The sequence below is a fragment of the Periophthalmus magnuspinnatus genome, chromosome 15 (genome assembly GCF_009829125.3).
Source record: "Periophthalmus magnuspinnatus isolate fPerMag1 chromosome 15, fPerMag1.2.pri, whole genome shotgun sequence".
Classification (NCBI taxonomy): Eukaryota; Metazoa; Chordata; class Actinopteri; order Gobiiformes; family Gobiidae; genus Periophthalmus; species Periophthalmus magnuspinnatus.
The window spans coordinates 12643753-12671327 of NC_047140.1; the positions used below are offsets into that span (position 1 = coordinate 12643753).

Sequence of the window (27575 nt, forward strand, 5' to 3'; positions counted from 1 at the left end):
GTCCTTAAAGGGTTAAATCCATTTTGTATTTTTTCTTGTGTTTTCAAGAAACTTCAGGCTGTGTTTGCTCATGTGTGCATTATGTCACCATCACCGTAATGTATCAATGGAACTCCAGAAAATATTGTAAAATTAGCGAGGCTTGAGTGTTCACATGTCTGAACTTGTACTTTGTAGGCTGCAGTAGTAAAACATGCTGGGTCCTAAAATGTCACGTTGCCACTTTTTAAAATGAATACTGTACATGAATGAAAATCTGCAGCTTGTTCCAGTGACATGCCAGTGTAGAGGTTCTGTGGTTTAGAATGGGCAGTCATTCCTGTTTCAGACCCGTTTCTATTAAGCCAATTTAGATTAATTTTGTGGTTTATAATGAACAAAACGTAAAATGCCCATCTACTCATATAACAGTACTCAGTATAATATGTATTCTGTAAAGATATGATTTAAAAGTGCTGTTGTAGAGGGGGATTTGCACACTCAGACATATTCATTGCATCCTTTGTGTGTCCCAAGGAGGTGGAAAAATGCTAAATAAATGTGACCCTTTTATTTTATTGTGCATGTTTTGCGTTTATGGAGAAAATCAGACTACCCAGAGGAAACCCATCCAGACACAAACCTTTTTGCCGTTAGAGAGCTTCTGTTAAGGGCGGGCGCTGCAGGAGAGCAGGGTGAAAAAATAAAAATATTAAAGGATCTGTGTGAAAGATTTTGATTCCATAATTCCAAAAACATGACCTGGGTCCCCAGATATGAGGTAAACATGTTCAAATCAAATATAGGTTTTACTGATAACAACTGTAATGCTGATTTATTCTTAGTTACAATTATGTTATAGTTTGGTGTTTTGGTTCTTAAGACGATTATTAAATCAAAAAGCAGAACAAGCCTCACATAAGTCTCACGTTTGGGTTGCCAGTATCAATGCTGACATCCAGTTGGTTTAAACCTAAAAAGACTCTCTCTGATCTGAAGCCCAGTACCTGCAGACAATCATTAATGTATGTGTCCTCTACCTGCAGGTTAAGACACACAACACAGGTTCAGTTGTGATTGTAGGACCTTTTTATTTAAATGTAAGAGCACAGGCTACATACGGTGCCTTTAATGTTGCTGTAATTAGCTTTGCACGATAATTTAGCCAAGGTTTCATTTTAGGAATTTAGGAAGCAACACTCCACCACCACTGGCAGAATTGTCTATTACCTTGCATCTGTTTATCCATCAGGCCTCCTCACATTTAAAACTGCTCTTCCTTTAACACCATATGTTTGATCTGAATATGGTTATGCATGTGATTAAAACCAGCATAAACCACAGATGTCTGCCTGCTGCTGCTGCCTAGGGTCGTGGTTCTTAAAGGTCCAGGTTCAAAGTCTGGTTTTGGTCTAGTTCATCTCCATAACATGGAGCTCAGCAGGGGTCCCTCTCACACACACACACACAGCCTGCAGCGGCCTCTCATATCAGGTCTGTTTGTACCTCACACATGCCACAAAACAGGCTAAACTACCAGCTCTTTGTAGCACCGACCTTTTACTTGCACTGCATCTAAACAAGCTTTCTCATACATGTTTATTACATTTGAGTCAGACATCTTTCCTTCTAAAAAATTAACGGTCTTATACAAGATTCATAACATTCATTCACTACAATCGCAACTGGATGGGAGGGATTATGTCTCTCAGCTAGCCTGGGAATGCCTCGGGATCCCCCTGGAGGAACTGGAGGAAGTGTGTGTCTGCTTAGTCTACTGCCCCTGTGAACTGGTCCTAGAAAAAGTGGAGGAAAATGGATGGATGGATCTAGTACCCCTTTTGAGTGACATGACAGCTCTACAGGTGTAATGCATTTACTACAAAAAATGCACATTCATGAAGCAATAGTAACAACAGTGTGCTGGTCAGACAGGTGCACTTATAATACAGCCTCATGTTAAGATCATTATATTTAAGATTTGACCACAAAAAACTGTTTAATCCCAAACATCACATCATGCCAGGGAATCCCATAAAAGTTACCTAAAACCATGTAGTACAGCACACCAAAACTTTTCCATTTTACAAAGAAAGTATCATAGGATAAACAAAAATCTAAGAAAACACCTTCATTTGCTGAAATCACATTTAAAGCGTCAGAAAAAATTGTTTCTTGTGTGTAAATTGGACCTAACATTTGCATAGAATTCTCCCAAGTATGATCAAGTCATCAATATGGAACTTCCTGTAATTTTCAACATATTTTTTTCCACTTTTCTTCTCAAATTGTTTTTTCATTGGTGTAAAACTATAATTTATATTTGCAACAGGTATATTCCACCAACTTCAATAGAAATCAGACAATCGTTAAAACCTGTCAAAAGAGTGGAAGAAAATGGATGGATGGATCTAAACCCCTTTTGAGTGACATACGACAGCTCTATGGGTGTAATGCACTTACTACACAAAACGCACATTCATGCATAGATACTAACAACAACAGTGCACTGGTCTGACAGGTGCACTTATAATACAGCCTCATGTGTCACAAACATCACCTTAAACACAGCCCTGTGTGAAAACAGCACATTCACACTCACTTCTCACAGATGCAAATCAAAACTACATCTTTCCCTAAGAATCATCCTGTATTTCCCTGAAGCGGGGTAGGTCCAGAACAGTTACATTTTCCTCAACACTTGTGTAATAGGCCCGTTATTCCTTTAACGCTCTCACTTCATAAACATACAGGTCACAGAGCAGACGGGCTCCGAGCTGCTCCAGGGACTGTCACTCCACTGCTCCGTCTGGATCCTCCATTTCACACAAACCAGCCTTGAAATAGCCGATGTTGGATTAAATGAGTGTCTGTATTACTAACATCTAATCGCTGGAAACGTGATTGTGAAACGTGATGTCTGAGTCCTCTATGGGGTTATCGTGTTTTTTTTCATCACTGGTTGAGCCTGCCGTGGTCTTGAGTACATACACACAAGCTTCTATAATAACCGGTTTGTGTCTGCAGTTGTAAAAGCACATGTGGAGAGTGTGGCGTGGCACGGCCTCCTCCAGGACACAACAACAACACAAGTTAATGAGTGACCATTAGGGTGTAGTAAGGGACACTGTGACTTCAACCATCCTTCAAACAGGCAGAAGGGAAAACGGGATTATTTGGATATATTCCACAACTATGTAATTATTCTTTTGACCCGTGATGATTTACATTTTATTGGACAAGTATTGCTAGCCTTGATTGCCCTGACCACATGTCACTGTTAGAACCTTTAAATAAGAAATAGATCTTTAAGGAAGAGGAGAGTATAGCCTTTACGTTTAAAGATTTGGCAGCACAAACAAAAACTCTCTCTCGTCTTCTCTCCACTCCGACTAAAACAATACACTATCATTTGTAATTGTGTCCATATTTGTGTGAGACTAAAATAACCAGGAGCAGGCCTGACACGTGCTCTGTAGACTCTGCCTTATCTGCTCTGCACAAAGATCCATCCTCACACTGGAGTTTTGTCTTTTAGTCCGCGCACAATCCGACCGCTCCGCTCAGCCGGTGAAAACAGCAGTCCTGGGTGGCAGGCATTGTCTGCCTGGATCTGCTGTCATCCATTAGCCATTAAAGCTATCTGACACCTAGCACGAGTGAAGCTAGTAGCATGCCGATCACGCAAATATGTAGCCTATGTCAGTTAACATGCACCACACCCACCAAATAGTTAAAGTGTTAAAGTTTTAACGTGCCTATGACAGGTTAGATTACTCAGTTTACTAAAACAATTAAGATTATATGCAAGATTTGACCACAAAAAATGTTTAATATCACATCATGCCAGGGAATTCCATGACTGTTACCTAAAACCTTGTAGTGCAGCATGTCAAAACTTTTATAATTTACACAGAAAGTATCATAGCACAAACTGAAATCTAAGAAAACAACTTAATTTTGTTGAAATCATGTTTAAAGTGTCAGAAAAAAAATGTATTAAGTGATCAATATGGAACTTCCTGTAATTTTCAACATATTTTTTCCACTTTTCTTCTCTAATCGATTTTGATTTGGTGTAAAACTATAATTTATATCGGGTATATCCCACCAACTTCAGTAGAAATCAGAGAATCGTCAAAACCTGTCAAAACCCAGGCTCTTTAAACCTCTTTTCACCCATGGTTCAGTCCTGTGTCAGACCTGATTCACTCCTGTTTTTGACTTCACTTGTTGTGGCCTGCAGCATACAGATCTGGTAGACAGTCATTTGACAGTTGTAGCTTGTAGCATACAGATCTGCTAGGTGTGATACATAATACATCAAGTGGAAGAGCCCATAAGCTGCCTTCAGTTCCCCTCACTTCACTGTGAACGCGGAGTGAACCAGGCAGACAGGCATCAGAGCCGATGGATGGGTGCACGGAGGAGGAGAAGATTGCGGAGGAGAAAATAAGGCAATTTCTCTCGCGGAAAAACCAATATCAGTTACAACAACATAACCATCAGCCCCTCTGCGTCCATGTGTGAGGCAGGGCTGTGCTCAAGTGTAATCCAATCAGACAGCAGCGAGCCGAGCAGAGAGGGCAGACACACACGCAGCCTCTGACCTGTGGGGGAAATCTGACTTTGATATACGCTTTTGTGCAATATTTATGAATAAACATCGCGCACACAGGCCATTATTTTACATTTTGTTCATTGTAAACCACAATATATATCTGAAAGACGAAGGAATAGAAATGGGTCCATTGACTTTTTGAATTTTGGTGAAGTTTATAATTTGACTTCCTGGTTGGACATGGGTAAAATCCATAACTGTTAACCCAGAAATCATGTTACCAAGTTTCAAAACTATAGAGCACAACATTTATGATTAAACCAATAAAACATAAATTCAACTTTTTTTTTTTTATTTGTATTTATTTATTTTTATTGGTATTTATTTATTTAGATGTATTTATTTCTATTTATTTAGATGTATTTATTTCTATTTAGATAGATAATACTTTGTCAGATCAGAGATCTGAAATTTGCACATGAAACAGTGGCTCCGTTGCTACACATTATCACAACACATGCGACACAGACACTATACAAACATTAATTCATTTCTAGCACTTTGATAGCTATGGATTAAGCTCCTTGTTGGATTGACTGATAAACAAAAAATGCTTCAACCTTATTAAATCGTGGAACACTGAGCCGTCGCCCAGATGGAAGCATTGCATATTCACAGTACAAAACATGGTTAGAGTCAGAAATGATGTCTCTTGCCAGCCGTATTGTGTTATTGTGATAGGCAGTCTCATACTGACCTTCTAATGGCTGACCCACAGTCTTGGAACAGATCTTGATCAGGTGTTTAAGTCCAGACTTTACTGATGTGGACAAGCAGCTGTACCACACAGCATTACAGTACTGCAGCACACTGAGGATAACAGCGGTATAGAACAGTAGGAGGATCTGACGAGTGGCTCCAAAAGATCGTAGGCGACGGAGAAAGTACAGTCTTTGTTTAGTTTTTTACAGATGTAGTCTATATGATGTTTCCATGATAAGGTGGCATCAATCATAACACCAAGATATTTGTACAATTCTACCCGTTTGATAATTTCGTTGTTGATAATGGTGGGATTTGCAACTGTCAGTTTTGGGCTGAACACAATTTCTTCAGTTTTCTTTGCGTTTATTTCCAGAGAGTTGTTTTTACTCCATGTGACTATTCTGTTAACTCCCTGTTGGTGCAGGTCAGGGCTATCCGAATCACGCAATAAGGTTAACAGTACAGTGTCGTCTGAGTATTTTAGAACGTATTGATTGTTTGAAGGTGCTCGGCAGTCATCTGTGTATATTGTGAACAGCAGAGCAGAACTAACGCAGCCTTGAGGTGCACCGACATTAGTCGAAATGGCTGAAGAAAGTGTCCTATTCAGTTTGACCAGCTGGACTCTGTAAGAAAAGAGGCATACCAGTGAATCAAGTAGGGGTTGACTCCCAGGCGAGACATTTTAGAAAGTAAAATGTCAGGTTGTATTGTATTGAAGGCTGATGAATAATCTAGAAAGAGTGTTCGTGCATAGCTATGGGACTTATCTAGATGTTTAGAGATAATGTGAACTAATGAGGCAACAGCATCTTCAGTGCCACAACTAGTTTTATATGCAAACTGGGATGAATCCAGTTTGGTATTAGTTGTGGTTTGTAAATGTTTGAGCAAGAGTCTCTCTAGAGCCTTCATGATCATTGAGGTCAGGTCTATTTATTTATTTCTATTTATTTATTCATGTTTATTTAGATTTATTTTTATTTATTTATATTTATTTATTTTTATGAAGGTTTAAACAGGTGTTGATGAAGGGATTCTGCTTTAGAACTCAACGCTGAATTGATGTAAAAGTATGATACATATTTACCACAGGTACTATGCAACAAAACCATGTCATAATTAGAAAAACATGAAAACTTGTCATATGCACTTAAAGTACTAAAGCACAAAATTACTGAAAAAAGAATGAATGTTTCTTCTTTAATCTTGTGTCACCGAGTCTAAAAATACACTAGCTCATTTACTCCATTGAAGAACTTTGGAAAAACTAGTTGAAGTGTGTTTGTCTAAGAGTACATTTCAGATAAAGACACAACAGAGAACAATTAGTCTAAAGCTGGTGTGTCTGCTCTGAGTCTGCTCTGTAGCCTCTGCTTCTGTCCTCGGGCTCAAATAGGAGCTCATTACAGAGAGGAGCCCCAGACGACATGTCCAATGCCCACTGCTCCTCCAGCATTGATCCACAACCACCATGACCTACTTCACTGTACATCTGCAACACAATCAACAAACTCGCTTAACAACTGCATATGTATGTATGCTAAAGTCGGGAGATCGGGGAGTTTAAGTAAATATGAAAGTTAGATGAATGGATGAGTCAATGTGAACTGCAGAGACACAAATCTGGTTTTAATGAGATTCATAAAGGCCTGACGTGATATAAAATGTTATTGTGATGTATATTAGATATAGATATATCTAAAACAATACTATATGGTCTTATTTTGAAAAGGTTTAAAATGTCTGCACTTGCACAGCTATGCATGAACTTGAGAATAGGTCTATGTAAATTGTCAGATGGCCAAATAAGCCCAGTATTACAGAATATGGGAATTCCAGGGGGAGAACCCCCAGACCCCTAAATCTTTTTGGTGACATTACTGGATGTCATTGTGACATCTCCGTTGAAAAAAAGTGGAAGCAAAAGTTGGTTTACAGCAGTGGTTCTCACACTGTGAGGGTCCAAAAGGGGGACACATTTTAAGCCCATATGAAGCCAAAAAAAGTGTTCAATCAGATGAAACATGGACAGTTTTATAAAATACAGTAGGTGACCAGTGCCATGATAAGTGGACAATACAATGCATGTTACAATATTATAGGTAAATTGTGATCTACAAAATTGTCCATGACAAAAACAAGTAATTTTTGTAGTGTATCTCAGTTAAGTAGTAATATACAGTGCATTATAACATCACTACAAAGAACTACAAAAAATATTACAAAGGAAACACATTTTTTGTCAAAGCTGTGTCCAAGCCTGTGTGCAGTCCCAGTCTAATATAGTCATAAACTCTTGTAAACCTGCAGTCAGCCCTCCTCCGTGTTGTTGACACCGGTTGCTGGTGCGTGGTGAATTGTCTAACTCGCCGTGGCTCTCCTCCCTGTGCTGGGATGAGCGGCTGCTTACATCAGTCTGCCAAAGGTTGTTAGTGGTAATATGTCATTCTGAAAAGGCTGGCAAGTGTGTGCCCCACTCTGTGCCCCTCTGTGCCTCTCTAGTGCTGCCAGGACGCGCCACGCTAAAGAGGATTTACCACCAGTCTGGGGAGAGTGAGGAGGAGGGCCACGAGCCTGCTACATGTGTGAGTGTTTGAATATAGAAGTTAAGAGACAAGTTGATTAAAAAAAGATGTAAAGTTTTATTTTCAATGATTTTTTTTTAAAAAGTAAAGTTTATCTGTTTGAGTGCATGTAAAGATTTAAGCCATTTTTTTAAAATCACCATTTCATTGTGTTTCATTTATTTGTTATAAATAATTGATTATTGTAATGGGAATAGAAACAACTAAAAGATTACTTTTAACAAAACTGTAATTGTTGAACAATTACAAAATGAAAAATTGGGAGAGTGAAAACAGTGTATTGACCAGCTCTGAAATATAAACAAACAAATGATTCAAGTTAGGTGCCAGAATTAAAATTAAAAGTGTAGGGTTACTTTTATTATGGCTGAAGTTGACTCAGAGCCTCAGATGTCTGCATAGGTGCAGCGGTGCTTATGACCAGTAAAGGGCCTCACGGAGACGTTAAATGTTATTATTTTGATTACTGCCTAGAGAAAATTTATTTCTTTTAGATTCACATTATCACATTGAAAAGCAGCACAAACAGTATATTATTTGTCTTCAGTGCCTGGTAGGGCTGGGTATCGTTCGGGAAATGACTAACCAGGGACAAGTTCAGTCTTTCGTTCAGGTAAAGAGCCAAAATACCTTGTTTAAACTCTTCACTGTCCTTGTAGAAACTTTTTTTCAAGTGACAAAACGAGCCATTGATATCACTCATTGTGCTCACTGATTTTCAGGTCTATTTTTAGCTTAGGGTGTAGCCTGCGCACACAGCACCCTGTTTTAAAGCACTGGCACAGTTCCCCTGAAGTTTTGAAGCATTTAAACTTCAGTCAATGCATTCGAGTAAAGGCCAATATATTCACTTTATATATCCACGGCATCTGAACTGTAATGGCAGCGCTACTTAACCTGTTTACCTGGTAACAATTTAATGGTGTTGGGATTAGGAATGGGACAATAAACAATAATATTATTTATCGTGATATAAAGGTTCGACAATAATCTAATGATATATATATATATATATATATATATATATATATATATATATATATATATATATATATATATATATATATATATATATATATATATATATAAAATTCTGATAATCGTCATCAAAGATAATTGCCATTGTATCTCAAGAATTATTATATCAAACTTATCCATGATGTTCTCCGCTTGATCGCAGTTGTTTTCACTGAGTACTAAACATACATTTTATTCATAACATTATAATTATTAATATCCAAAACATTTTTGAACTGTGAGTCACTTTAATCTTCATCATGATATAATTGTTCATCACAATTACTTTGGCCATGATAATCATGCAACAAAATTAGTTGAGATTATTCTCTATCATGGGTGCTGACTGAGTCTGAGGTAAATTGAGGAATTTGATTTACTTCTAGTTTATTTGGAAGCAATTTGGTTTTTAGTCATTCAAAGAGGTAATTTCTCTAACTTGTCAAATTTTAAAGGAGCGCTATTTATCCTTTTGGGGGTTTCGCCACTTGCTTGGATGTTACTGCTTTAGCCAGGGCCGGCCCAGCCCATAAACGGAATAAGCAGCTGCTTGGGGCCCTGAGGCCACTAGAGGGCCCCCAAGTCCCCACGCGTTTATATTGAAAATAATATTGGAAACAGACCTTGTGTGTTTACAGTAGCCTAAATATCTCTCTCAAATATATATATATATATATATATATATATATATATATATATATATATATATATAAATTATAAAAAATATCTGCTGCTGCCTACATTTGTTTTTGAGTTGGGCATAGGTGTGGGCCAGTGCAAGGAACCCTTCTCCCAAGGTGCACTGAGGCAGCTGAGGTACATCTGAACGGCTGTTAGATTCAAAGTTAATGAGCTCAAGTTTATCTAAAGTCTTGGGCAATGCATCAAGAACACAAGAGGATTGTTTTAGGAAACACGGTGGGAGGACTCAAAATAGCCTGTTACTTAGATCTTGTTCTAATGGACCTGACATGCCAGGATAAAACAGTCAAGCAGGACGTTTATATAATACGTAAAGGATATATATATATATATATATATATATATATATATATATATATATATATATATATATATATATATATATATATATATATATATATATATATATATATATATATATATATATATATATATATATATATATATATATATATATATATCTGAGCAACATGAACACAGCATGGAAAGTCAGCTTAATAAATTGTCTGCTTTTGACTTGTCTTTTTTTTTCACAATCAGCCATCAACTAGGCTTCTGAGAATGTTTAGGCTCTGCAGGTTGCTCCTGTTTCAAATTAGTACATTTGCTGGATGACTGAATGGCTGTGAACGAGTTGTGACTCGTGAATGTGTGTTGTACAGATAATTAATATATGCAGTTATGAGGATTATCCACTAAGTATGTATACAAATTTGACAATGTGTTACTCGACTGCTGACAGTGGTCATAATATAGTGATCACAGTCATCTTTGTCAGAGGGGGATAATACTCAGTTACTCTTGTAGGCTACATTTACTTGAGTAAACCTTTTTAAAATTAAATTGTAATAGTGTTACTGACACCATACTCTAACTTAAGTAAAGGTTTTGGTTGAAGCACTACTTTGTACTGAATAGCCAATATTATTTTGAAAAGGTACTATTACTTGAATACATATTTTTGCTTTTGCCCTACCCACCTCTGCATTTGATAATGTAAATCTTAGCCAACTGGAACACATCAAAATCCACCAAAAACCAGGAAAAAAGTCCAGTTCTTGTGGCTATAACAGTTGGGACATTCTGGACGTTTTCAGTCTGATGTTGGTCATACAAATACAAATACAACTGGTCGAGGTGATGAGAGCAGAGTCATAATGCTGTCAAATGTGAATCACCAAAAGCTGAGCCAGGGCACATCCACTACCGGGGGCCCCACAGACAAATTCAGGTTAGCCCCCCCGAAAACTATGGCCGGCCCTGGCTTTGGCATTAAACTCTCTTCAGGGAACGCCACAAGTTATAGGTCAACTCTGTGAACATGCTTACTGTTAAATTCACGCCTTTTTTAGGAATAGCTGCTGCAATTGAATAAAGGCAAAATTAAAATTAATAATTAGTTTAATACCATATTGTGGAGCATTTAAGACAAGCAGATGGTGGACATATTAAATTTTTTTTTAATTTTTTTAAATGAATTTTACTGACTGTAAATTTTGAAAATTAAAAATGTTTTATGTGCCATTATATTTGCCAATAGACACAATTCCATGAGCATATTTACTATTTACCAGTCATCAAGTTGAATGAGCCAGATGTGATATGATAAAATGCTCTGTTGCAATAAGATAATGATTAAAATATCTGTAAAATATGTAAAATATGTACCTAAAAGTAGTGTTGTCATGATACTGAAATTTCAAACTTGATTTCGATACTAAGGAATATACTCAATACTCAAAACTGATTACGATGCCATAATGCCAAATAAATTATTTAGACACAGTAATTTCTTTTATATTACCCATTTATACCTATGTTATATTGTTGTAACCCAGGTTCCATAGTGGTCCATGGGTGTATAATAGTCTATGTGTCTTATATTTGTTCTGATACAGCTCAAGATCTTTCTAAAGATATTTGGGAAAGGTTCATTTCTGTCCTGTGAAAGTGACTTGGAATGAGGATGTAGTTTCGATACATGTTTCATTATCGATTAGTATCAGATTTTTGACACTTTTGAAAACCCTACCTAAAAGTTTGCCCGACCAAGGCCAAGTTGTAGCCTGGTATGTGACTCTGGCTCTATGTTCCCCTCCATGCCCAGTCCTCTGCCTGAACCTGCCCCATGTGGGTCACTGTGCTATTCTTAAAAAGCTCTCAGATTCTCTAGCTCTTTATTTAAGCTATTCATGTTTGCCCGCTGTATCATTACTCTATAAATAGCAGTTATCTCACAATAGCTCATCCCAGTTGTTTCCAGGACTAAAAATGCACAAGTGCTGCCGTCACTATGGTATAAAAGCTATGTATGCTGTATTCACACACAGTCCAGGCACCAAGAGAAGTTATTTACGCTCTGATCTCTACCTATAAACGCCAAAGTTTCTATAAACCATTCACCACTGATTGCGCTCTACAAGAATATAGTTAGCATTATTCTCTAGCAAAGCACAGTACATTTAGCGTTGCTTTCTTGTATGTAGCTACCAAAAGGATTGCTAGTTGTTTCCAAAATCCAGAGACGGTTATTTTGACAGGCACAATTTCTGAACATGAAACAGCAGACAGACAATTATATTATATACAGCCAAATGCTACAGTAATGAGTCTGGGTGGAAAGAATTATTCAGCCAATGTAATATCTTTTGTTCCATCCAGCCTACAATACCAACATAGTGCATTAATACACATTAGACAGAAAAATAAAACAATCACACAAAGATATTTAAATGAGACATGCAGACTCGGCTTCTAAGGTTGTTAACCATGTTTTAATATGAACAACCAGTAAAAAAATTTAAATATTTACAGTAAAAAACATTTCAGGAGACTTGATCATGAGGTTGATTGAGAGAAGACAAGTTTGCGTGCTATCAAATTTGGATCTAAAATATACAAAATATTTAGGGTTATCAAACATTTCTTTTTTAACTACATGATTTCATCTTTTGTCATATGTTTGATAGCTTCAGTATATACAAAGTAGTAAACATAAAGGAAAATAATTGAATGAGATGTGCATAAAGTTTGTGCTGATTCCTTAAATCCCAGTGAAGAGTTTAGGCTGCTCCTGGGGTTGGCTGATGGTCCTTTTCTTCATCGGAGATGATAGTGTCTAGTTTCTAGAAGGTGTGGCTGCTGCAGACCTTCTTGTGAAGACTTTAGGGATTCTGAGCCACTTTGGTTTTCTAAGGACCAGCTTGTTTGTTGAGGTTCCCTTGCGCATCCGCGACCATAACTCACGGAGGGGGCGTGGGATAAGCCTCCCAAAAATGGACCTGGGGGCTGTCTCGGCCTCCTCAGAAATCTGGACTTCTGTAGCATCTCCCTCCTCAAACAGTGTCTGAATGTCTTCAAAAATTTCGCTGTAGTCAGATTCCTCCTTCATCTCATCCAAAGCTGGTACAATCTCCAGACTGCCATACTCTTCTTCCGGTGGGACGTCATCCTCAGCTTCTGAGACTCCTCCTTCCAGGTTTATTTCAGCCTGAGCAGCCTCGTGATTCTGAAGGAGCAGCTGATCGGTTGTCTCTTCAGCCCTTGGTTCAAAGGTTGGTGAACCTTCACTGAGTTGAGGGGCAGTCTCTTCATTCTTCTCGTGTGCAGACTGGCATAGGGTCTTCTCGCCAGAGAGTGCAGCATTTGGTTCTTCATAACAGTCAAGACGATATGTTGCTGGACATGTGCTTTGTTCAGCATACGCTTTGCTATTTCCAACATCTTCTGGAATGTCTGGTTGGTTTACAGGACTGATAGACACAGGGTCAGCTTTTCTTCTTGCTGCGAGTGCTTTGTCTCTCGTCTCCTGTTCATGCTCTGCAGCCTTTTTCAGGTTCTCTCTTTGCAGTAGGGGAGAGTCCGTCTGAGCCACTTGCATGAAGTCCTGGGCCATCTGACGGTAGCCATAACCATCGGGCAAATGCTCCATTGTGATGAATGGGTGGAGCAGAGCTTCCGCTGGTGTTATCCTCTTGTGTGGATCAAGCGCAAACATTTTTTTCAGCAGGTCATGAAAAGCTTCTCTGTCGATAAACTCTGGACACATATCAAAGTCGTAAAACTCCTTGATGACCTCCTCCAGGTTTGTGCCTTGAAGTTCCTCAGTGTCGGACATTTGAGGATTCCGCCCAGTTGACTCCCTGTACTCCTGCACGGTCTTGAGCCTCCACTTTGAGTCCTCCTGGACAAAGTACTGCTTAGCAAACATCGCCTCGTTCAACATTTCGTCTGATGGTACGCCAATGATGTTGACGATCTTGGTGAACTGGTCGAACAGAGAGTTGCAACTTAAACCGTAGCCCCCCAGATACCAGATGAGGAGGCAGCAGGCCAAGGTCCACATGTCCATGGCCTCCCACAGTGGCAGCCCTAGGACCACCTCCGGGGAGCGATAGGCTACAGGCTGCAAACTTTGTCCTAGTTGGACTCCGTCACGGCGCTTTGCCACACCAAAGTCAATCAGCTTTAGTTTGAACAGCTGTTTCTCCTGATCCACCAGCATAATGTTGTCCGGTTTGATGTCCGTGTGCAACACTCCAATACTTTTCAGACCAAACAAAGCAACGAGCAGCTGCTTGGCCATAGGCCGGATTTCATTCAGAGAAAAGTGTTCCTGCTTTTTCATCTGATCATCGACACTTATATCCAGCATCTCAAAGGCCATACACTGGCGGTCATCGTATTCAAAGTGTTCAATGAATTTGACGAGGTTGAAGGTATCTGTGTCTAGTAACTTAAAAACACACTTGCCTAAAATATTATCAACAATAATGATTAATTATTATAATTATTTATTCTTACAATTAATTATTATTAATATTCAGTCAAAAATAATGTAAATGTATAACATCACACTTTTCGGTTGTCTTTTTGTATGACTACAATCATTTTGTGGTCTTTATCAACATCTTTTTCCTGTTTCTTGCAATAGTAATAATATCAGATTGCCCATATAACTCGCAAACACTGTCTTGGCTAGTTTATGTTATTGTTGTAGAAATAAATGAACCACAAAATGTTAGTAAATCCATCCTTTTGATTCAGCCCATCCCCAACCATGTCAACAATCGACTACGCATCCCCACTACGCATCCCCACGTACCCCTATTCCCTGGTGAGGTCACTAGTCCCAAAATGGTTTGCTATCTTATTATGACATGCAGATTTCAACACAACAAACCACATTTTTACAGGATAACCACACGTCCATATTCAGCCAAATGTTCATTCCAAAATAGCTCATTCTAGGAACTGGCCTCTACTGGCAGTGTTTGCACTCACTAAACAGTGAAATTCTTTTTTTTCAATGGGTTGCTGCAATGTTGCAAATACTAACATTCGCTCCACTGCTAGTGCTTCTACAGATGAGGGTGGATGGCTGTCACTGCTTGTTTAAAATATTTTCTCCGCTTTGAAAAATGCCATGAAAAGCAGTGCCTCTTGTTTTAAAGCCAGAATGTGTCCACACGTCTACTTTTAGTGAATGAAGAGGGTTTTTTTTTTTTTTGTTTTTTTTTAAACCTATCTAGCATCTTCCTAAACTTATTCCACTGGCTTTGACTCTTCCATGGCCACAAAGACGTGCTGCTGTACTGCACCCTAAAGAGGAATGTCAGTATTGAGGACTAGAGAATTGATTCTGGGAATGAAAACCAGTATTTAAAGTCAGATGTTTGAGCAGGTATCGATACTAAAAAAGTCACATTCACATTCATGACCTTTAGCTGTATCAGAACAACTATAAGACCACATTGACTAGTTTACACCCATGGACCACTATGGAACCTACCGGGACAACTGAAAGATTACGTAGGTACAAGGTCACATGGTAAGATAAAATAAAGTACTACCATTTAATTATTATCATCGTGGTCCTTAGTATCAAAATTGAATTTGTGCCTATTAAGTGTGCACTCAGTATAGTGTCATGTGTCGTTACAGTTAAACAGTGGACTATGGTGCAGGGACACGTTCTCATGTTCTTACCAGAGCAGTCTTGGGTCTGCCACTCCAGGCATTGTCCATAGGGGAATGACAGGACATAGGCGGAAGCGTCCACACAGCGCTGAGTACTGCCACACCACATACACTCCATGGGCTGGCTGGTGCACTCTTTACAGCTGGTCCTCAGGGAGCAGGGCAGTCTGCATGGGCGTGACACAGGGCTCTCCACTCTGCCTGAGGGGAGGGTTTGAGAAAAGATGTGAAAACAAAGTAAAGGGTCCATGCAAAATGTATTTAGAGATAGACCATGATTCTTTATGGCATTTTCGAGCAGCCATCATGGTTTTAGTCTTGTGAAATATGACAATAATGATTCAATTAAATGAGGGTCAAGGTAAACCTCTCCACAATATTGTAAAAATTACCATCTCTGGTACAGCACTAACCTGGTTCAAGTAGACAGGGAGTACTTTGTTGAAATTGGAAAATGTGTCTCAGATAAAAAGTCCCTGACCTGTGGGATGCCCCAGGGGTCAATCCTGGGACCCCTGTTATGCAATCCCTACATGCTGCCATTAGGCCAGTTATTGTGTCACACAGAAATAATGTGTCTCTGCATTTATCTGTGTCTCACTGCAGCAGGTGAATATGGACCAGTGGATTCACTCTGCCACTGCATCCAACAGATCAGTGTGTGGACCCAAAACAACTTTCTCCACCTAAACTGAAGACTGAAGTCATCATCTTTGGCCACAGAAACAAAAAGAAAGTGTCAGCAGTCACCACCAGTCTCGCTTTCTAAAACCTTCAAATAAGGCTAGAAATCTAGGGGACTTGAACTTTAACAGCCACATCAAATCAATAACGTGCAGTTTTTTACCATCTAAAAAACTTTGCTTAAATCAAAGGTATATTGTCAAAACCGGACTTGGAGACTCATTCATGTATTTGTCTCCAGTAGGTTAGACTACTGTAACAGGCTTCTCTCTGACCTCTCCAAACAAGTGTTAAAACAGCTGCAGTACATCCAGAACGCTGCTGCTCAGGTCCTGACTAAAATCAGGAAGTACGAGCACATAAGTCCTGTGCTCAGGTCTCTGCACTGGCTTCTGTGGCTCAAAGAATAGACTTTAAAGCAGCTCTGCTTGTGAACAAGTCTCTCCATGGACCAGCACCAAAGTACATCTCTGACATGTTAGTGCCACATGAACCACCTCACGCTCTGAGGACTTCAGGAACTGGCCTCCTGCTGGTGCCCAGAGTCAAGACTAAACATGGGGAATCAGCTTTTGTTTTATGCAGCTAAAACCTGGAACAGTTTTCCTGAAGATGTGAGACAGGCCTCTACTTTGACAATGTTTAAATCCAGGCTCAAAACAGTTCTGTTTAGCTGTGCATATGACTGAAAGGTTTTTATTCTGTACTCTTCTTTTAAAATTTAATTTAATTCTGTAAAGCACTTTGAATTACTTTGTGTAAGAATTGTGCTATAAAAATAAACTTGCCATGCCTAAAATGACTGGAGACTAATGGAGTTGTTTTGGGGTTTTTTTGTAAGAAAATGCAGTGATGGAATAAAACTAAAAATAATTCTCAATTACCATCACATTACTTTATTCATTACCTATACAAGATAACAAGATAAACTTGTCTCTTGTCTCTCATGGTGATATTTGTCTAGGTCACATATAGCAGTGTACATACAATACCACACACCTGCAGCTTTCTCACAGATGAGTCCATCGGTGTTGGCGGTACAGGGGTTAGCCTTTAGCGATACTACCTCCGCCCGCTCCATGTACGCACAGAACCCAGAGTCGCTCGGTTCCCCCGGTAACCAGCGCAGGCTGCTATTGGTGAATGGGGACATGTCCTCCCATGCCCAGTAGGACACGTTTATCTTCCTGAGGCCTACCCAGGGGGACAGCTTCTGTGGAAGACACAGAACTCCAGCTATGGGTTTGGACAGGAACTACAGTACTGCATAGTTGAAAGCTCAAATCACTTGATTGCTTTGACTTTATGTTCAACACAAACCCCAAAACTAATAAAACAGTATGTACTAAATAAGACAAGTCAAAGATTCAGACACATTTTGTGTATAGGACACTTTTATTTAATAATGATCAGTGCAAAAGTGCAGTAACATTTGGCTCCAAGAACAAAGTGCTAATAATCAGCAATATTTCTCTGCCACGGTAACTTCAAAAACAGATTAATACAATAACAAATATAAAAATATGGCATGTACCTGGATGTAAACAACGAAGGCTTTTACTGCCACTATAGAACAAATTTGTTCAGAAGTGCAAATATAATCGTTTTTTCATCAGGGATCAGTACTAGCAGCATTATTCCTCTGCACCAACCCAGTTGCTTAAACATACAAGGTTATTTACGTTTTCTGCAAACAGAGATGCCCTTTTCTTGTGTACCACATGGCCTGCGAGTGAAAATAATTTTTCACAGGGTACAGATGTAGCAGGTGTGGCCTAATACTTCTGTGCAATGGTAGCCAGTCTGCAGTGAGAGCCTGCATGTTTGGACCACCACTCTAAATGACATCTGTAATAATGAGTGTCTCTGCTCTGTATCAACACACATTGTTGTCCACCGAGTCATCTTCATGTTCCGAATGTGATGAAACAGCTAATAGGGACACCCTTTTTCTTTTTAGGCTCAGATGTAGTGGGCTCACCTGGTTTGTCAGACCTCACCCCCTGTTCCTTTAGTAACCTTGTTAGAAATGTCCACACCTCATCTCATTCAGGTGTAGGTATGCACTTAAGCTCTTTAAACCAGTTGCAATTGTCAGATATGGCAAGTTGACATTTGATTTGCGTTTGTTCAGATCAGTTCTAAATGTCGTCTTGAAATTGACCATGTAGGCAAGCTCATCATTGGAGCTTTCCAACAGCCGAGAGACATTGCAAGAAGTATGGAGAACTACAGAGCAGGAAATATGTTATAGGTATCGCCACCCACAAGTTTAGCCACAAATCTATAAGACAAAAACACAGAAACCATCATTAGTTAATTTGTAGCAAGACACAATTTAAACAGTATTCATAGGCAGCATTACAGGTGCTTTTAGATTATATTTCTGAATAGTAATGGTTTAATTATTGAAGTTTTAAAGCAATATTTTTGAACATTTTACTAAGAAAAACATCATCCTCTTTTCAAATGCTTATTTAAGCACCTGTACAGACATTAAATCAAACGCAATAAAATTGACCTGCAGGGCTTAAGAGATTCCAGCTTCTGTAGTTTCTCCATTTCAGCTGTTCACAGAGCGACCTGAGGAAAGGACCTCCCTTAGTGGCCATTTATTTCTGCAAATGCTTTTCACCATCTCTAGTGTCAAATTCCATCTCATTGTGAAGTCTTGAGTGAGAGACTTTGTGTTTTGTTGGAGTTCTTCTTGATATTTCCAGAGTTCTGCAACATTTGCTGGGCTGTGTTTAAAGTGGCTCACAACTTCCCTGCATTTGGCCATGACATTTTCAAGCACACTGTTCTGCAGGGACACGGTTACAGAACGCTAGAGATTGTGAGTGACACACGGAATATGTTCAAAATATGTTGAATCATATTGCTCTCACTATCAGTGCCAAGTGTGGAGACACTGTAAAATACCACACTGCTCTGTAACATTAATGAAATGTGCACACGTTTCAGCGTAATGTCGCTACTGTCTTCATTACGCACAAAGGATGTGAATGCAGTTGCCAATGTACATCAATATAATGTGCAATGACACCAAGATAATTATGGTTCCAAAGCGATGTCCAGTAGTCTCCTGTTCTTTGCAACGGATGGTGCACAATTTAACTGCGTCACTATTGCAACAAGCTTCTCAGTCTGACATCTTCAACCAATAAGTCTGCAGCTTGTTGCCACCCACTTTGTAACTGAGTCCATCATCAATCTTCTATCATCCACCGTCGTCTACCTTTCCTTTGTTTGTTGATACTTTTGCACAGGCACTATCCAGTGTGGTTTTCCAAAGCCTCCCCTCACTGTCTGTGTTGGAGGTTAACTGAAGAGCATCTACTGTATTGCACTGAAGTAGTACCCAAGACTTGAAGTACCCTGGTGGTATGACATCTCAATTTTGCAGTGATAACAATTAACCTTGCTTTTGTCCAAGCTGCCATCTGAATCAATTTTAAAATGAACCGGAATAGGAAACTGATCTGGCTCAACACAGGCACCATTGGCTGAAACACATCACATGAGCCATTGCTGCCACTGTTTCTCATCTTATTCAGTGCGTTATGGTCAGCTGAAATAATTGTGTTAACATCCAATTAAAAAATTCACTGTTAATGTGTTGCTCTACATGCTGGACACTTTTAAATCAAGGTGTTTTAACTGCCATGCAGAAGTTATTTCCAATCTAAAGGAACCGGTCGGCCCCTGAGCTAGATACATCCTGACCATAAACTGTATAAAGGAGTGGACTATGGGAGCATTCAGCTCCAGCCAAATGAAGCCAATCAAGGCCAGCAGTTATGCGGTGAATTTGGAGGCAAGTTCCATATTTGGTATAATATCAACCAAAGAGCAAATCTGGAACAAGGCAGTTGAAAGTAATGCCCCTTCCCCCTGCACACCTGCACTTATCAACACTGGCAATCAAACCTGTTGCTAACACTGGTGTAGTGGGAGTGGGGTGAGGGTGTAGTGGGTGAGCTCAGGGAAAGGAGGCACCCGATTTGTCTGTTTATATCTTGACTTAGACAAAATAGCAAAATAAAAACATCAGGACCGGGTTAATACAAATATTTTAAAGACGAGCCTAACAGCAGCAATTATGGAGAAAGTGGTGACAGTTTTTCAATGGAAAGGATTGGAGCCAGAACCATGCCCATACTCACTTAATATTTGTAACACAGCAGCAAGAAGCATTTATATATACTTTCTACTGTCCTGACCTAAGGGAGGAGACAACCGAAACTGTTATCTTTGTTTACCTGTTTGTGACACCTCAAAGTCAAAAACAATGCAGATACTGGTGTTACGCAAATCTGATCAATTGGCCAAGAATAGACTTGACACTGTTGGCCAGAAATTTAATTGTGAGTCTTGTCTGTTGGCACTTTTTAAACAAATGAAGACCATAATTGCAATTGAGGGATCCCACAAAACCTTTCAGTATATACATTTGGCTTATTCCAAATATGGGGAAAGTTTCTTGATGGAAAGTAATGTTATGGAAAACACAGACATCATTCTATTAACAGTAAATGGTCTATAAACTTACAGTCCACAAAACAAGTGCAGCACATTAGCAGTGCCATCCATCTTCAATATGTGCCGAATACGTCGATATTTAGGGTGCGTTCACACAAATCCATACCAAAATCACCACTAAAACAGGACTACATCTAGACAAGAAGCAGGATTAGAACAGAGCTAAACTGGCTCCTCCCCTCCCTCCTCAAACCGACTGCAGAAATCCTCATTCACGCATTCATCACCTCCAAACTCGACTACTGCACTAGCCTCCTACCGTCCCCTCACCTCCAAAAACTGCAATACATCACCCACACCTGCTCCAGAGAACACATCACCCCTGTCCTCAAACAACTTCAATGGCTCCTCGTACAATACCGTATCCAATACAAGGTCCTCCTTATCACCTACAAGTCCCTCCATAACCTGACCCCTCCCCATCTCACCAACCTCATCCATCAACACTGTCCCACCCGCCATCTCAGATCAACCAACACAAACCTCCTCACTCCCTTCATCAGGACAAAGCACTGAACCCTGGGGGACCGAGTAGTACTGCTGTCTCATAGCATGAAGGTTCTAGGTTCAATTCCCAGACTGTGTGGAGGTTTCTGTGCACCTTGGGTTTAGGTGGGTTTGCTATGAAAATACACGTCGGTCACTATTTCACATTTTGATTTAATTTGATTGACCTAAAACAGCTTAATAATAATGGGTCCATTGAACTGACGGACACATCTCTTCATAGTGGAAATTTACAGTAACATTGATGTGTTTTATTGCTGAATATGTATGGCCGGGTCTTATTTTCTTTACTTTTTGTACCTGAAGAACTAAAGAAGAGGGTGAAGTGGGCTGGGGGAGATCTGGACATACGAGCAACAGTCTGATTGCTCTAACAGGTACCATTTTTGATCAGAAACACCTGGTTGTAGTCATGGAAATGATGAGTGATGTCACCAACTCCTGGAAATTGCAGAGGCCACTGAATTGTGTTTTTCAAAATGAAGCAAATTTACCTAGTTTGCACCAAAGTTGCCAAAAATGACTAGGAATTGTAGATAATGCTATTAAAACACCATATACACAGTTTAGTTGTGAAAAAAGTGGATTTAAACATGCACTCTCAATCTTGAACTAAATATTTAAACTAACATAACTGAAGATTAAAGGGAATGACTCTGGCCTTCACATGAAAAATGATAACTTTACAACAAAAACATACAACCATGTGCTCCGGATCCACATATAGATTGGAACCAAAGCGAATCTGGTGCAAGCTCTGAGTGTTGGACTTCTAAGAAAAACAAAGGGGAATAATGAGGCCTAATTGTGCTCTCTCAGAAGCACTGTCCCAGAAAAACTCATTAAGTGGAACAATAAGTGCGAGTTTGTGCACTCAGCCTGCTAACGTCTACAACACATTTATATTCCCAATCATAAAAATGTGGAGCAGGGCTGGAGCAGGGAAAGTGGGTGAGGAATCCATATGGAAGTCCTCACATGTGCAAAGGAGGAGTTTTAAAGACCTGATTTTTCCCATGTATTTGCGCAAAACTTGTCTTGCCCCAGCACAGATATAATGTATAAGCAACTCTTGAGCTCAAAATAAGCCCGCTGTGTACTCTAATAACAACACGCTTTATTGTTTGATGATCATTGTGTGTTAGCATGCTAGTTGTTTTTTTATTTACTGCAGTAGTAAAACTCTGTTCTGGCATCTGCACATTCTGAAAAGGTAAGTAAAGAACAACTTAGGACCACTGCAAACCATTTAAAATGAATCAGTTAAGGTTTTCACAGTAAAACTCAGGTAGAACGCCTTTAATTCTAATGTACGTGTGTATGGAGGTAGCTTAGTTGGTGGAAAAGATATCCAAAAGTTATCGTGCCGGTTCGATCTATTCTACCGGTAATATCTGCTGCTGTTGTGCATTTGCATGTGTATGTGTGCAGAATATGACAGTGTGTGTGTAAATGGGCAAATGATGGTTCGTTGAGTGTAAAGGTAAGTCAAAAGTACAGCTGTTTTCATGATTTAAAATAGAGTTAAATATTGAGTATTTTTCATCATTGAATCAAGCCAGATGCAACTATAACTCTCCATTGTCATGTTCCCAACCTCGGCTCAAATTTATAGGGTAATTTCCTATGCCCACAACCTAACAGAATACTCAGGAGACGTATGTAACATTTGGAACCCATCTAGTCGTTTAATAAAATAATGACATTGCTAGTTTATTTTATGTACAATCGCTAAGAGGGATTACAACAGATCTGACAAATATTTAGCCACATCTGGAACCTATGTCATCTCCATATGTGCCGCCGTCAGAGTTGTTGTTTAAATGTCCATTATCATAATTCCACTCATAGATCATAATATTTTTCTGTGTGTGGTCAGATGCTTAGACTGGGGCTTTTACCTATCATTCATAACTGCAACAAGTTATACAACCCTATCTGACAATGTGAGCTGAGAGAAAGTGTGTGGATGAAATGCATTGGGTTGAATAATTATTCTGCAGATGTTTGCGCCTGGATAACCTGAGCCTTGAGCAGTTTCCACTATTCTGGTTGTTGTCAATAGAAGGTTATACAGGTTCATCGGACTTTGTTAAAGAGTGGTTATTATGAGCTTTCTACCATGTTATAATCATCATCAAATCATAAGCCTTTATCCCATAAAATAGCACATCTAAACAAGAAAAACAAAACATGTTGACAGTTTTTTATGATCCGTTTTGCTAATTATGTATAATTTGACTGTAAATGTAATACTATTGTTAGTAGGACAAACAGAACACAGACTTTAGTGTTTCCTGTAACCTCACGTAGATGGACAAGTCCAATGTGTTGCTTAGATTCTTTCCTTAAATCCTGTTCAAATCAATGACTAGAAATTAGGTTTTCCTGACATACCTGACAAACAAATGTAGTAAATGTATCAATTTGCTCAACACTAACGATATGGTCAGCTGCATAACATTTGCATTTCTGAAATTATGACTCCAGTGAAGCAAGAATGGAAATCTTATATGACTTGACGATTTGAAACACAACTCTAAGCCATCATGTACTTGTAGGGGACAACAGAGCATCTACAGAGAGAATATGCAAACTCCACCTAAAATGCTCTCCACGATCTCTAAACTGAACCGTTAACAGTCTGTGAGTGTGCCACCATGCCTCCCCATAGCGCCCCCTTGTGTGCTGACCTTGCTGAGCTGCTGGTGTTTGCTGAGCTCCTCCAAAACGTGGGTGACCTGTGTGTGGGTGAGCAGAGAGGCGATGTTCCCTCCCTGGTTCTTACAGTAGTGCTGGGCATTGTCGTAACTGTCCGAGCTGGAGTTGATCCTCAGACAGGACTCTCCAACGTGGTGCCAGCCGTCCTCACACACCTCACCTACACACACACACACGAGAACACACAACAATGACGAAGGAGTGAAGATTTTTGTTAAGAGTGTAGGGATGGATAGATATTGGTGCATTTTAAGTGTAAGGCTTTATTATTATTCACTCTGTCCTACAGTTGCCAAGTGATGCTAAATCTTCCTGAATCTGAATCAATCAACTTGCCATGTTGTAAAGTTATGTCCTCACCAAAACATATCATGCTGTTTTGGATGCTTAGAGACACCTAGCAATACAGTACTCAGCTACTTTTACTGCAACAGCTGTCCCAGTGTAGCCAATCGGAACCAAGCCAACCGCTCTGTGCCATCGGCCTCTCTGACCACCCCAAAAGTTTCCCAAGGACACAATAACTGTATGCACTGGTCAGAGCCAGGATAGACCCTTATTCAGTCATTTTTGAGAAATCGCCCATATTTAGTCTGGTTAAACAGCTGTTCTGCATTATGATGTCATTAGTTTAGGTATCCTTTTTGGATCATTTTGGTCCTCAAATTGCACTGCTCTTTGCACCTCAGCTTTGACGCTAGTTGTTATTTTAAGCCTTAGTTGAACTGCTTTCCTCTTCAGGGTTTTTATTGTTAAAAATGGCCACAAGACATTAAAATATTTGCATAATATTTCCCCTTTAAAACATTTACAATTTGCACAGAGTTACTTCTTTCAGATGAGTCAGTATGGAAATCAGTTTCATCTGATTTTTTTTTTTTTTAAGCCATTGAATTTCTCACTTTTTTTTTTTTACTCTGAAAACACGTCTGAACTGTTTTTATTCAGAATTTCAGTAGATGAAATTTTAAGTGCATTTTCAATTCACCTTTTAAATATTCAGCAAACAATTCCGCATTTTTTTTTCATAGCAAATTTTATACTTTTTATACTATAATTAGACAGTTGAATTTGAGGGCTTGAAAATATTTGTGTTTTTGTTTTTTTTTGTCTTTTTTTACATATTGGAAACGTATAAAAAATTCAGCAAAAATTCACAATGAAATTAATTCATGTTTTTCAATGTTTTGTTTTGTTTTTTTTTCCCTGGGCTAAAAAATCTGATGAAACAAAATATCTCCCAAATGCCATGGGAATGTGCACAACTGAATTTACTTGCTAAACCTCTTTTCAAAAGAGAGAAAATAATAAAAAGAAAACTGTGAAAGACAAATGAATAGATAAAGCGGCGAATAGAGCGAAAGTGAGAGGGACAAAGAAATAGAGACAGAAAAAAGAGCGATAAAGAAACAGAGAAATAGAAAGAAAGGAGAGAGAGAAAATGAAAGAGAAAGAGGGAGACAGCATAAGGGACAGACAGACCCTTGTTTATACTGGCCAGTGGAGCTGCTCATTTTCCCTCGTATGTCATGGCTTCCTTCATCTACTTCTCCGTTCACACACCAGAAAATACCTGCTCTCTTCATTTTTATTTACATCGTGAGGAGACACAGTGAGCCGTAATCAGGCCAGACCAGACCGGGGAAGGCTAAACCGTAGAAGCAGGGTAAACAGTAGTGTCAGGTTATGGACTGTGTGGGAGCAGAGGTAATCCATGTGGTGGTGTGTGGAGACAGGAGACATAACAGAGGTACCAGAGAGGGAAACCCATTCTCACCACTCCATTTGTCACTCTGGGTTTGTTTTGTGGGCTCGTCATTGGAGAAATACAGAGGGAGGATTAAAGTACTACAGTTATTCAGGGTCTATATACAATGTAAGGGGGAGTTTATCCGAAGTAATCAAGACAGCAAGATGTTTACATGGTTATTGTAAAAAAAAAAAAAAAAAAGTGATGAAGAAAGTGAATTGATCAAAATAAAAAAAAACATGCATTACATTACAGTCAATTTTACTTCTAATCACTGTAATGGAAAAAAAAACAAAAAAAAAAACAGAACAGTCTTGTGTTTAATCCATGTTTAGATATAGTGTGTAAGCTTTCATGTTATTTTATTGCATTCACCATATTAAAAGGGCTTGTACCCAAATTTTTCCCTTGTATTTGAGCATTATTTGTCTTGCCCTATGTGACAAAGTGGGGTCTTTGTCCTGTTTATATCACCTTAATTTTGTTTATATTCACATATTTGTTCATTTCCAATAATTTTTCAATATGTAGCTAAACAGTAAACATAACTATCCCGAGTTTATTTTGTTTAGTCTTTCAGTTAGTCTACCTTTAAGTTAAACACCACACATACACCTGTTACTTTAGAGATATTTTATGTGGTTAAATGTATTAAATTTAGTTACAATACATATGCATCTGTTCTTACCTGAATCTCCACATGGTCCAGACAAAGAGGGGCGTGCCCTGTGTCGGCCATTTTTAAAGCTTTGGTGTGGTCGTGGGTCAGACCATGTGGAGGGGAGAACTGGTTTAATGGTTTCAACATCTTTATGTATTGTTTCAATGTTTTAGTGTTTATAGTTTTATGTTTACAGATTTTTGAGTTAAAGGTACTCAAAGGTGCACAATGCACTGTGAGATCCTGCTTAAAGTTATACCTACAGCACATGTAAAGTAGATGGTATGTACCTGGGGGAGGTGCTTCCTGCTTTAGTGGACTTCAGTGTAGTTGTGTTTGGCAGATTTAATTTAAGTTACTCATTTTCTGTTTTTGTGAACAGTTTGTTGTTTTCTTGGCATCCAACCAAAGTCGTCTTTTAAATATATTTCTGTCTGGTAAAAGACACTTTTTATGCATGTCTTCCTCCTACTTTGACCACATCGAGCCAGCTTCTCCACACCTCGTATAAGCAGCTCTTGACGTCAAAATAAATCTGCTATGTCCAACACCATTTAAAATGAACTAGTTCTGTTTTTCATGTTTTTAAGACAGTAAAAATCTGGTACAGTGCTTTTAAAAGCATACTACATAAAGGTGCACTATAACTTTTCTTGTGGACGTTTCACCACCTACTTGTCTCTATAGAGAGGTTATTACATTTCCTGGAATGTTCTGCTGGTTCCACATATGGTAATAGCTCTTTGGGTGTCTTAAAAGGCACTCTATAAATCCAAGAAATTTAAATATCACAAATCAACCACTTGATGCCTGCACATCTGGATTCAATAAATGCCAAACTTGCACCATTGTTAAAGAAGGATATTCAGAAAGAGCATAGAAAGTTGAGCCCTAAAACTACGTAATGTTTTTCAAACTCAAAATATTATTTTATATATTATATTAATAATTAATACAGTAATTTATCTGGCACAGATTTGGGAGTGAGAGTTGAACAAAATAATGCAAAATAAGTCAATCACAGCACAAGTGAAAACCTAGAAGTTGTATTTTAAGGGTTAAAGAAGTGACCATGTGCCTGAGTAATGAAATGATGTATTTCATTATAAATGCACCCGT

General features: G+C 38.9%; 1 protein-coding gene across 1 annotated transcript in view; it reads right to left on the bottom strand.

The window, feature by feature from the left end:
- The window catches only part of atrnl1a (attractin-like 1a), a 347237-nt gene that overhangs the window by 242996 nt on the left and 76666 nt on the right, over positions 1–27575 (bottom strand). Inside the window, exons 16-18 of the mRNA XM_033980189.2 lie at positions 24018–24205; positions 17275–17488; positions 15601–15792 (exon numbers count right to left, since the gene is read on the bottom strand). Coding sequence (XP_033836080.1) covers positions 15601–15792; positions 17275–17488; positions 24018–24205 — 594 coding nt within the window. The remainder of the gene's footprint in view (positions 1–15600; positions 15793–17274; positions 17489–24017; positions 24206–27575) is intronic.